The 13,640-nt window shown below is 43.9% G+C and overlaps 1 protein-coding gene across 1 annotated transcript in view; it reads right to left on the bottom strand.

Annotated features, from left to right (window-relative positions):
- Positions 1-1,538: 1,538 nt before the first annotated feature.
- Positions 1,539-13,640, bottom strand: part of LOC128205384 (methyl farnesoate epoxidase-like) — a 14,459-nt gene continuing 2,357 nt past the window's right edge. Inside the window, exon 5 of the mRNA XM_052906966.1 lies at positions 1,539-1,860. Within this exon, the coding sequence (XP_052762926.1) occupies positions 1,635-1,860 (226 nt within the window). The 3' untranslated portion in view covers positions 1,539-1,634. The remainder of the gene's footprint in view (positions 1,861-13,640) is intronic.

Genomic DNA, 13,640 nt, shown 5'->3' with positions numbered 1-13,640 from the left:
TATATAAGCTAATACAGGGGACATCGATCGTATAAACACCATACGATCGGGTGTGTATGCAATGTGTATGTGTGCGTGTGTGTGTGTGTGTGTGCGTGCGTGCGTGCGTGCGTGCGTACATGCGTGCGTGCGTGCGTGCGTGCGTGTTTGCGTGCGTGCGTGCGTGCGTGCGTGTGTGCGCGTGTGTGCGTGAGAGCGAGTGTATGTGCGTGTGAGCGAGTGTATGTGCGTGTGCATGTGTGTGAGCATTATTGTCTCAGAATATATGTATATCCTATCAAAATACATAGATATGTTGTATATTTTGAGAATTTAAAACTGTACTGATATATATATATGAAAAATAAATGAGATAAAAAAATATCTGAGGTCAAACAAATGTGTAGTGTTTTCAACTTCCTTAAAAAAGGGTACTACAATATAAAATATCGATTTGCACCAAAGGAGATCTCTGCAAACCCTTTAGAAAAAGATCGTCACATTGTAGTATTAACTCAAATCGTGCATCTGCCTTTTTAAGCCTGTGCTTGTATGTACCTTTTTTGCGACAAAATGTGCCGCACAATTATGATATATCAAAGCACTGATACATCCGATATTGTATTAAAAGACGTTTTCACGAAATGGTCTAAACCAATGCAGATGGTGAATGCCTACCTGAAGGCAAAATGGCGTTTAATGGCGTTGCAAAAATGCGACAAATGGCGGGGAATTTATTCATTGCAATATTATTTCTTATTATCGCCCCACCACTTGACGCATTTCCCCGCCACTTGGCACATTTCCACCCCAGTACTTGACACCTTTGAGCCTATGGCGTGAAAAAGGACAAACATCAGCGACCATAAAATCAACTTCTAAACATCAACCACTAAAAGCACTTCGCGATTCTATTAAAGAAATTTATGTTTTAAAATGCGGATAAGAAGACAATATAATTTCACAAATAACACATGTATCATTAAGGCTTATTAACACCATATCATTTGTTTCGAATCGCCAGCATATTTTTTGTCTTTTAAACATTAAGGCACCACGAAGTGTTTGTCTTGTATGTTTGTAATCCCGTGAAAACACCTTTCAGATTGTACCGATTATATACTGGGTCACCATAACAACAAACGGGACGTTGAAACGCATAGATAAATGATGGATAAAACATATTCAAATCATACAATTGGTTTGGCCAAATCATCATTTACGTTTAGTTCAATCCATATTTATATCATGCCATGCCGACAAGATCTAAGTTGACAAACGTGTTAACATTTAAAGCCCTAAGTTGACAAAAAATTGCCGTAGCAACAACGAACCATACTATAATAGTGTTGACTATATCACAATTTCTAGAACAATTATTACCGGATATGTCAAAGCAATCAAAGACATTTAATAAGAAGTCTAGTTAATGCACTGTATAAAGGCGTAACAGTTAGAGTTAGAGAATAACAATAAACAAAGTTAAAATAGGCATTCGGCTGAACTAATGTTTTAAATTGGTTATATAAAGCATAATATTTAAGCGTAGTATCAATAAAACCAAAAATAATATAGAAATTGATTTTTACCTGAAAATAACATAAGTCTCGCTATTACTTATAGAGCTCAAGCTAAACATAATTTTGTATTTCTTTTTAATTCCATTCTCTTTTTTCAATGCGACACAGGTAGGGTTTGGGCCGGATTGAGAATTCAAGGTCGAAATTCTCCAGGTGTCGAGGATCATAGTCCCGCAGTGGCTGGTCCTTGGAAGGACAGAATCTCCAGTTGCGTAGCAGGGTGGCCACGAACAGGAAATAGCGAGCGCGAGCAAACGGTTCCCCTGGACAAGAGCGCTTGCCAATTCCGAATGGCATCCAACTGACAAAGGGAATAAATTAAACCGGAGTTGAAACTTCGACATACGTCTACATATTTTATTGTTGTTGGACATATAGATCCACAATTTAACTCAGTGTGCGTGGTTTATATTGTCCAGAATCATTCTAAAGAAAAGAAATTAAAACAACGCCTAAGTTGATATTTTAATCAGAAACCTCAATTTATTTGTAATAACATTACTCGTGCAAAACATGTGTATGTGTATGTGTATAGGTACATTTTCGGACTTACTATCTAACTGGAGCATATACCTACTAAAATCCCTCGTCGCAAATAAGCATTCTTTGGGAGAACGTACCTTATTCTACACGGACGATTCCTGGCAACCCGATCTTCAGAAAAACGTACCTTGTTCTATACGGGAGGTCACGGGATACCAGATCTTCTGACAAACGTACATTGTTTTATACGGGAGGTCACGGGATACCAGACCTTCAGACAAACGTACCTTATTCTATACGGGAGGTCACGGGATACCAGATCTTCTGACAAACGTTCATTGTTCTATACGGGAGGTCACGGGAGACCCGATCTTCAGACAAACGTACCTTGTTCTATACGGGAGGTCACGGGTAACAGATCTTCAGACAAACGTACCTTGTTCTATACGGGAGGTCACGGGATACCCGATCTTCAGACAAACGTACATTGTTCTATACGGGATGTCACGGGATACCCGATCTTCAGACAAACGTACATTGTTCTATACGGGAGGTCACGGGATACCCGATCTTCAGACAAACGTACCTTGTTCTATACGGGAGGTCACGGATAACAGATCTTCAGACAAACGTACCTTGTTCTATACGGGAGGTCACGGGATACCCGATCTTCAGACAAACGTACCTTGTTCTATACGGGAGGTCACGGGATACCAGATCTTCTGACAAACGTACCTTGTTCTATACGGGAGGTCACGGGATACCCGATCTTTAGATAAAAGTACATTGTTCTTTACGGATGGGCCAGTGGTACCAGATCTTTAGATAAAAAGTACCTTGTTCTATACGGGAGTTCACGGGGTACAAGATCTTTAGATAAAAGTATATTGATCTATACAGGAGGTCACGGGATACCCGATCTTTAGACAAACGTACCTTGTTCTATACGGGAGGTCACGGGTTACCTGATCATTAGACAATCGTACCTTAATCTATACGGGAGGTCACGGGTTACCTGAGCATTTGACAATCGTACCTTGTTCTATACAGGAGGTCACGGGTTATCTGATCATTTGACAATCGTACCTTGTTCTATACGGGAGGTCACGGGTTACCTGAGCATTTGACAATCGTACCTTGTTCTATACAGGAGGTCACGGGTTATCTGATCATTTGACAATCGTACCTTGTTCTATACAGGTCACGGGTTACCTGATCTTCAGACAATCGTACCTTGTTTTATACGGGAGGTCACGGGTTACCAGATTTTTAGATAATCGTACCTTGTTCTATACGGGAGGTCACGGGTTACCAGATCTTTAGATAATCGTACCTTGTTCTATACAGGAGGTCACGGGTTACCAGATCTTCAGACAATCGTATCTTGTTCTATACGGGTGGTCACGGGTTACCTGATCATTAGACAAACGTACCTTGTTCTATACGGGAGGTCACGGGTTACCTGATCTTCAGACAATCGTACCTTGTTCTATAGAGGAGGTCACGGGTTACCTGATCATTAGACAATCGTACCTTGTTCTATACGGGAGGTCACGGGTTACCAGATCTTTAGATAAAAGTACCTTGTTCTATACGGGAGGATACGGGAGACCCGACCTTTAGATAAAAGTACCTTGTTTTATACGGGAGGTCACGGGATACCCGACCTTTAGACAAACGTACATTGTTCTATACGGGAGGTCACGGGATACCCGATCTTTAGACAAACGTACCTTGTTTTATACGGGAGGTCAAGGGTTACCAGATCTTTAGACAAACGTACCTTGTTCTAAACGGGAGGTCACGGGTTACCCGATCTTTAGACAAACGTACCTTGTACAATACGGGAGGTCACGGGTTACCAGATCTTTAGATAAAAGTACCTTGTTCTATACGGAAGGTCACGGGAGACACGATCTTTAGATAAAAGTACCTTTTTCTATGCGGGAGGTCACGGGAGACCCGATCTTCAGACAAACGTACATTGTTCTATACGGGAGGTCACGGGATACCTGATCTTCTGACAAACGTACCTTGTTCTATACGGGAGGTCACGGGATACCCGATCTTCTGACAAACGTACCTTGTTCTATACGGGAGGTCACGGGATACCCGATCTTTAGATAAAAGTACATTGTTCTTTACGGGAGGTCACGGGATACCTGATCTTCTGACAAACGTACCTTGTTCTATACGGGAGGTCACGGGATACCCGATCTTCTGACAAACGTACCTTGTTCTATACGGGAGGTCACGGGATACCCGACCTTTAGATAAAAGTACATTGTTCTTTACGGATGGGCCAGTGGTACCAGATCTTTAGATAAAAAGTACCTTGTTCTATACGGGAGGTCACGGGAGACACGATCTTTAGATAAAAGTACCTTGTTCTATGATGGAGATCACGGGATACCCGATCTTCAGACAAACGTACATTGTTTTATACGGGAGGTCACGGGATACCTGATCTTCTGACAAACGTACCTTGTTCTATACGGGAGGTCACGGGATACGCGATCTTCTGACAAACGTACCTTGTTCTTTACGGGAGGTCACGGGAGACACGATCTTTAGATAAAAGTACCTTGTTCTATGCGGGAGGTCACGGGATACCCGATCTTCAGACAAACGTACCTTGTTCTATACGGGAGGTCACGGGATACCCGATCTTCTGACAAACGTACCTTGTTCTATACGGGAGGTCACGGGATACCCGATCTTCAGACAAACGTACCTTGTTCTATACGGGAGGTCACGGGATACCCGATCTTTAGATAAAAGTACATTGTTCTTTACGGATGGGCCAGTGGTACCAGATCTTTAGATAAAAAGTACCTTGTTCTATACGGGAGTTCACGGGGTACAAGATCTTTAGATAAAAGTACATTGATCTATACAGGAGGTCACGGGATACCCGATCTTTAGACAAACGTACCTTGTTCTATACGGGAGGTCAAGGGTTACCTGATCATTAGACAATCGTACCTTGATCTATACGGGAGGTCACGGGTTACCTGATCATTTGACAATCGTACCTTGTTCTATACGGGAGGTCACGGGTTACCTGATCATTTGACAATCGTACCTTGTTCTATACAGTAGGTCACGGGTTACCTGATCTTCAGACAATCGTACCTTGTTTTATACGGGAGGTCACGGGTTACCTGATCATTAGACAATCGTACCTAGTTCTATACGGGAGGTCACGGGTTACCAGATCTTTAGATAATCGTACCTTGTTCTATACAGGAGGTCACGGGTTACCAGATCTTCAGACAATCGTATCTTGTTCTATACGGGAGGTCACGGGTTACCTGATCATTAGACAAACGTACCTTGTTCTATACGGGAGGTCACGGGTTACCTGATCTTCAGACAATCGTACCTTGTTCTATACAGGAGGTCACGGGTTACCTGATCATTAGACAATCGTACCTTGTTCTATACGGGAGGTCACGGGTTACCAGATCTTTAGATAAAAGTACCTTGTTCTATACGGGAGGATACGGGAGACCCGACCTTTAGATAAAAGTACCTTGTTTTATACGGGAGGTCACGGGATACCCGATCTTTAGACAAATGTACCTTGTTTTATACGGGAGGTCAAGGGTTACCAGATCTTTAGACAAACGTACCTTGTTCTAAACGGGAGGTCACGGGTTACCCGATCTTTAGACAAACGTACCTTATACAATACGGGAGGTCACGGGTTACCAGATCTTTAGATAAAAGTACCTTGTTCTATACGGGAGGTCACGGGAGACACGATCTTTAGATAAACGTACCTTGTTCTATGCGGGAGGTCACGGAATACCAGATCTTTAGACAAACGTACCTTGTTCTTTACGGATGGGCCAATGGTACCAGATCTTTAGATAAAAGTACCTTGATCTATACAGGAGGTCACGGGATACACGATCTTCAGACAAACGTACCTTGTTCTATACGGGAGGTCACGGAATACCAGATCTTTAGACAAACGTACCTTGTTCTATACGGGAGGTCACGGGTTACCCGATCTTAAGACAAACGTACCTTGTTCTATACGGGAGGTCACGGGTTACCAGATCTTTAGATAAAAGTACCTTCTTCTATACGGGAGGTCACGGGAGACCAGATCTTTAGATGAAAGTACCTTGTTCTATACGGGAGGTCACGGGATACCTGATCTTTAGATAAAAGTACCTTCTTCTATACGGGAGGTCACGGGATACCTGATCTTTAGATAAAAGTACCTTCTTCTATACGGGAGGTCACGGGAGACCAGATCTTTAGATAAAAGTACCTTCTTCTATACGGGAGGTCACGGGAGACCAGATCTTTTGATAAAAGTACCTTGTTCTATACGGGAGGTCACGGGAGACCCGACCTTTAGATAAAAGTACCTTGTTCTATACGGGAGGTCACGGGTTACCAGATCTTTAGATAAAAGTACCTTCTTCTATACGGGAGGTCACGGGAGACCAGATCTTTAGATAAAAGTACCTTCTTCGATACGGGAGGTCACGGGAGACCCGACCTTTAGATAAAAGTACCTTGATCTATACAGGAGGTCACGGGATACCTGATCTTCAGACAAACGTACCTTGTTCTATACGGGAGGTCACGGAATACCAGATCTTTAGACAAACGTACCTTGTTTTATACGGGAGGTCACGGGATACCCGATCTTTAGACAAACGTACCTTGTTTTATACGGGAGGTCATGGGTTACCAGATCTTTAGACAAACGTACCTTGTTCTATACGGGAGGTAACGGGTTACCCGATCTTTAGACAAACGTACCTTGTTCTATACGGGAGGTCACGGGAGACCCGATCTTTAGATAAAAGTACCTTGTTTTATACGGGAGGTCACGGGATACCCGATCTTTAGACAAACGTACCTTGTTCTATACGGGAGGTCACGGGATACCCGATCTTTAGATAAAAGTACCTTGTTCTATACGGGAGGTCACGGGATACCAGATCTTCAGACAAACGTACATTGTTCTATACGGGAGGTCACGGGATACCCGATCTTAAGACAAACGTACCTTGTTCTATACGGGAGGTCACGGGATACCCGATCTTTAGACAAACGTACCTTGTTCTATACGGGAGGTCACGGGATACCCGACCTTTAGATAAAAGTACCTTGTTCTATACGGGAGGTCACGGGAGACCCGATCTTTAGATAAAAGTACCTTGTTCTATACAGGAGGTCACGGGATACCAGATCTTCAGACAAACGTACATTGTTCTATACGGGAGGTCACGGGATACCCGATCTTTAGACAAACGTACATTGTTCTATACGGGAGGTCACGGGATACCCGATCTTCAGACAAACGTACTTTGTTCTATACGGGAGGTCACGGGAAACCAGATCTTCAGACAAACGTACATTGTTCTATACGGGAGGTCACGGGATACCCGATCTTCAGACAAACGTACCTTATTCTATACGGGAGGTCACGGGATACCAGATCTTCAGACAAACGTACATTGTTCTATACGGGAGGTCACGGGATACCCGATCTTTAGACAAACGTACATTGTTCTATACGGGAGGTCACGGGATACCCGATCTTCAGACAAACGTACCTTGTTCTATACGGGAGGTCACGGGATACCAGATCTTCAGACAAACGTACATTGTTCTATACGGGAGGTCACGGGATACCCGATCTTTAGACAAACGTACCTTGTTCTATACGGGAGGTCACGGGTTACCAGCTCTTTAGATAAAAGTACCTTGTTCTATACGGGAGGTAACGGGTTATCTGATCTTAAAATAAAAGTACCTTATTCTATACGGATGGTCCAGAGGTACCAGATCTTTAGACAAACGAACCTTGTTCTTTACGGGTTACCCGATCTTTACACAAACGTACCTTGTTCTATACGGGAGGGCCCTGGGTACCATATTTTCAGACAAACGTACTTTCTCTATACAGGTGGTCCCTGGATACCCGATCTTCAGACAAACGTGCCTTTCTCTATACAGGTGGTCCCTGGATACCCGATCATCAGACAAACGTACCTTGGTCTATACAGGTGGTCCTTGGATACCCGATCTTTAAAAAAACGTACCTTGTTCTATACGGATGATCAAGTGGTACCAGATTTTTAGATAAAAGTACCTTGTTCTTTACAGGAGGTCACGGGGTACCAGATATTTAGAAAAAACGTACCTTGTTCTAAACGGAAGGTCACGGGATACGGTGATTCGCTGCTCCTATATATGTAATAGCATTGTATGATATCATCAGACGTGGAAGGGACTTCCGGCTGCAGAATCGGCGAAACGCTTGCAGAAACGTTTCTGTTGTGAGATCCGGCACGAGTTCAAGGTGTACAGCTCGAGTCGATGCACATGTAAACAAACATATATACGCTTTCTTTTCATGTCCGTCCTTACCGCGTACATACAACGCACCAGTAAAGTCTACACCAGTTACTGTAAATGTTTCCGCGTCCTCTACTTGTATTTTCGGTAACGGTGGTGGATCAGGCGCATGGTAGGAGTTGCCGTTAACTCGTCTGCATATAACGCAGGCCCGTAACACGGACAGCACGCAACGTCGGATAACCGGTATCCAGTATTTCTGTCTGAGGTATGTAATGGTTGAACTTGACCCAGAATGAAGTAACCTCTCGTGGGCATCGATTACAACCAAACGTGTGAATGGGTGTTTCTGAGGAAGTAGGTATGGAAACTTGGTGTTTTCTGATAGAGGCGCATTGTGAATACGCCCACCACAACGAACGAAGCCGGTGGCATCAAGGAACAGTCTCAACTGCTTAACCAATGGAAGGCGATTTCCATTTGACTTCAGATGCTTAATTTCATCACCATACGTATTTTGTTGACAACTTCTGAGCCATAATTCTTCTGTCTCTTTAAGCTCACTCGCTGTCAGGTGTTCTAGTCTTCTGGCTGAAACTTCAAGTCTGCAGGTTTGTGCAAACCGTAATACGTAGGCGGTGATGCGTAACAGCTTCCCGAGAGTGCTGTATCTGGTCACATCGATGATAGTATGGATTCCTGCAATGGTGTTTCTCGAAGATTCTGACGATGACTGTGGCTCAGGCTCGTCACAGTGGTCTGTCCCTGTAATGCACACGGTAGTTGACTGGTAATCCCATGTCGGTCACTTGTCTGTTTCGTCTATCCATTGTGGTCCTTTAAACCACAGTGTGTTGTCACTGAACTGTACAGCCGATATACCACGTGTCAATAAGTCCGCTGGGTTTTCATTTGTAGGACAATTCCTCCACTTCCGGTTGTCCGTCAGTTGATGGATTTCTTCCACACGATTTCTCACAAAACGTGGTAATGACTTCATTGATTGTAACCAATGTAATGTTATTTTGCTGTCTGACCACAGTTCCATCTTGGAAATGTTGAGTTGTTGTTGCACGTGTCTACCGAGTCGCGCACCGATCACTGCGGCAATTAACTCTAACCGAGGTAGGGTAAGTTTCTTCAATGGTGCAACGCGGGACTTTGCCATTACTAGCGCTGATTGGTTGACTCTGCAGATGTATACAGCTGCGCCATATGACGTCATACTAGCGTCTGAAAACACGTGCAATATTGTTTCGTCTGCTGCGTTGACGGTGTCGTCTGCTTCAAAGTTGAATAGGCATCTGTTGAATGAAGAGGATGAAGCACTGTTCATGTCTCGCGCTATTTCCTGCCATTTCTGTTGTAGCTCGTGTGGAAGTGGTGAGTCGCAGGCATATTTTTTCTCCCACAATTCTTGTAATATGATCTTAGCTCGAATGGTGACTGGGATGAAGAGTCCAAGCGGATCATACATTCTGGATGTGTGCTGCAAAATGGTACGCTTTGTAACAATATCGGCCATAGGAATCAACCTCTCTGGAAACGATATAGTGTCCTTGACTGCGTCCCATCGCATACCAAGAACTTTCGAAGCTCCATCGTTGTCAAGTACATGGTCAACTTTGACCATTTCACGCACGATACTGCTGTTGGAATTCCAGGAGCGTAGGTTGAAATTGGCGGCCGACATCAATGCACGTGTATCTCTGAAGAAGTCAACGACCTCTCGTTCCTGCGAAAAGCTAGATATTATGTTATCAACATAGATATCTCTCAGTAAGTGGTTACTCACCCAGTTGCCACTGTTGTTTTCTAGATGCTTTATGATGGTTGCGCACAGGATGAATGAAGAACACGTAGCCCCAAACAGCACGGCCTTGAACCTGTATGTGGTCAGCGGGGAGTCGGGGTCACTTGGGTCACTCAGCCATAGAAATCTCGTCACGTCCCGGTCTTTCTCGTCCAGCGAAACGTGAAGAAATGCCTTCTCGATGTCTGTTGCAATCGCATATCTATTCAACCGGAAACGCATAAGTATACCGGCTAAGCCGTTCAGTTCCGGCGGTGTTGATTGTAGGCAGTCATTTAGGCTAGGCTTATCAGCAGATTGACGACAACTGCAATCGTATACAATACGTACTGGGGTGGGGACTGAGTCCTTTTTAACTCCATGGTGTGGAATGTAATAAATGGGATGATCGTTTTTAACGTTTGTATCCACCTCTTCAATAAATCTCCGATCTCTTTGTTCACGAATAATTTCACCGTATTTTTGCAACATGAATGGTTCTTTTTGCAACCGCTTGATCAAGTTTTCTGTACGTCTCACGCTAACGTCATAATTGGTCGGCAACGGCAGATGGTCATCTTTCCATGGAAGCTTGGCGATGTAGCGACCCTCGTCATATGATATGTTAGATTACATGTAAGCCTTCAGGTTACAGGAACCGGAAGTATCGTCTCCTTCCGGTGTGATTCCGATGGACTCCAGCTTCCAAAAGCGCTCCAAGTCCAGGGTCGTCGGCGGAGTTGTGATGACATTCAACATGTACTGAGCGGATGGTTGTTGTGTTTTGCCGGGTAACGGACCGGAAAGCAGATATCCAATTTTCGACTTCACGGCAGTAGGTCCGTTGCCCCTGACGACATGATTCAACACTATTTTCCAGTATGAATCCGCACCAATCAGTAATGAAATGTCAAAACTTTCAGCATCAGTCACTGGGTGTGCCAACTTAATTCCCCGGAGATAACTCAATTACTTCACTTCCTTTTGAATGTTTGATAACGGCACTGCAATAGTTGGGACTATCAAAACATCGATTTCGATTTTCTCATGTCTATCTGTAAGAAGATTCACTGTCGCCGTAGCCATTTGTCGCACGTTCTGTGTACTGTCGCCGAAGGAAACTAAGTGGATTGTCTCAATTCCCGTCTGTCTTAGTTTGAGTTTGGTTGCCAATTTTTCAGTAATAAATGACTTCTGTGCCCCTTCGTCAAACAAAATGTTGGCATATGATGTATATTGTTCGGAACTCACGCTAGCAATGGCAGTTTTGAGAAGAACATTTGGACGGTGTTGTGTCGTTGTGTGCAGTATGGCAGTGTCCGGTTGCCTGTCTGTCTTTGACTGAAACAGCGCTGCTTCGGGGTTCAGTTTGCCTATTGTCCTCTGCTGTTCGCATATAGCGGTGTGATGCCTTCGCTGACAATTGCGACATCTGAAAGTTTACTTGCAGACGGATACTTGATGGTCGTCTGATAAGCAATTGAAACACAATCGTTTACGTTTCACGCATTCAGTTCTCTCATCAACATTGGCTAGTCTTTCACAATCTGACGATTTGTGATCTTCATTGCAAAAAGCACATGTCACTCGACTAAGATAATTTGTAACTTGTTTTGATACCTTTCGTTTGTGCGTCTGCTTCCTGTTTGTTCTACCATTTCCGGCAAGGAAGGATGCTGTTAGCATGTGATGTTCCTGGAACACTGGGATTTCTCCTTTCTGTAACACGTTGATTTCCGTTCCAATGGCTCGTCTCACTTCCGGTAGCGTCCACGGTCGGTCGCCATGGTCTCGGGCCATATTACGTCACAGCTCTTTCGGAAGTTTGTCTCTGATGATGGGAACCAACAAGTCGCCATATCATTCTTGAGACTGGCCTAAGCACTCGAGGCCTCTGATGAATGTTTCCATTTTATCACGAAAAGTTTGTATGCTGTGCGGAGTATTCTCCGGCCGTGGCAGTTCAAGCAAGGACTGCATATACGAGCTGATAATCTTATGCGTCTGGCCAAAACGTTCTTTTAGTAGCTCAACGGCTTTTGCGTAATTTGCATTCGTTAATGGGAAACCAGCAATTCTTGAGGCAGCGCTTCCATGTAACAATGATCGCAGATAGCTGAATATTTTAACATCAGACAGGGTGTGGTTCGAATGCACTGATGACTCGTAGCAATCCCAGAAAGTTTGCCATTCGGTTATGTCACCATTAAAAGTCGGCAGCGAAAGGTGTGGCAATTTGTGATAAAGCTGTGGCATCACTTCTGATGGCGCTGACGGTTCGTTTATCCGTATCGCCTCTGCATTTCGATTCTTGTTTTCATCACTCTTGGATAAGTCTGTGTTCTCGGATGCATGTTGTGTTTGTCTACGGTGTGTCAGCAGTTTCAATTCAAGGTCGATAGAGTATTCCTCACTCTCAACAAGCTCCGTCTCCAAGTCAGCAATGTCTGCATGACTTACGATTTTCTCACATAAGGCTTTGATGGTTTCCACCTTCTCCGCTAGAATTTCCAGCAACTTGATGCGCTTGAAATAAGATGATTCCTCCTCAAACTTCAAAAGTAGGTTTTTGACAACTTTCCTATGTCCATCTCGCATTGAAGTTAGCTTTGTTAGCTGCATGTTGGATTGGTCACGACACCAAAATGTCTTTGTAAGACTGAGTAAGTAAACAACACGTCGTGTCAGGTTCGATCCTTTTACTCAACAATCATATATACTAATCAACGGAAGTGACGTCGACATTAAGTCCATACGCCGCGACGTCACGTTACGTAAGTTCGCGCGTAATGTTATACAAATACAATTCATGACACATACCTTGTTCTATACGGGAGGTCACGGGTTACCAGATCTTTAGACAAACGTACCTTTTACTTTAAGGGAGGTCACGGGAGGTCACGGGTTACCAGATCTTTAGACAAACGTACCTTGTTCTATACAGGAGGTCACGGGTTCCCCGATCTTTAGATAAAAGTACCTTGTTCTATACGGATGGTCCAGTGGTACCAGATCTTTAGACAAACGAACCTTGTTCTTTACGGGAGGTCACGGGTTACCAGATCTTTAGATAAACGTACCTTGTTCTTCACGGGAGGTCACAGGTTACCCGATCTTTAGACAAACGTACCTTGTTCTATACGGGAGGTCACGGGTTACCCGATCTTTAGACAAACGTACCTTGTTCTTTACGGGATGTCACGAAGTACCTGATCTTTAAATAAAAGTACCTTGTTCTATACGTATGGTCCAGTTGTACCAGATCTTTAGACAAACGAACCTTGTTCTTTACGGGAGGTCACGGGTTACCAGATCTATAGACAAACGTACATTGTTCTTTACGGGAGGTCACAGGTTATCCGACCTTTGACAAACGTACCTTGTTCTTTACGGGAGGTCACAGGTTACCCGATCTTTAGACAAACGTACCTTGTTCTTTACGGGATGTCACGGAGTACCAGATCTTTAAATAAAAG

Source organism: Mya arenaria, chromosome 10, assembly GCF_026914265.1.
Source record: "Mya arenaria isolate MELC-2E11 chromosome 10, ASM2691426v1".
Taxonomy (NCBI): Eukaryota; Metazoa; Mollusca; class Bivalvia; order Myida; family Myidae; genus Mya; species Mya arenaria.
Note: the sequence above shows the minus strand (reverse complement) of the source record. Positions and strands in the feature narration are given on the sequence as shown.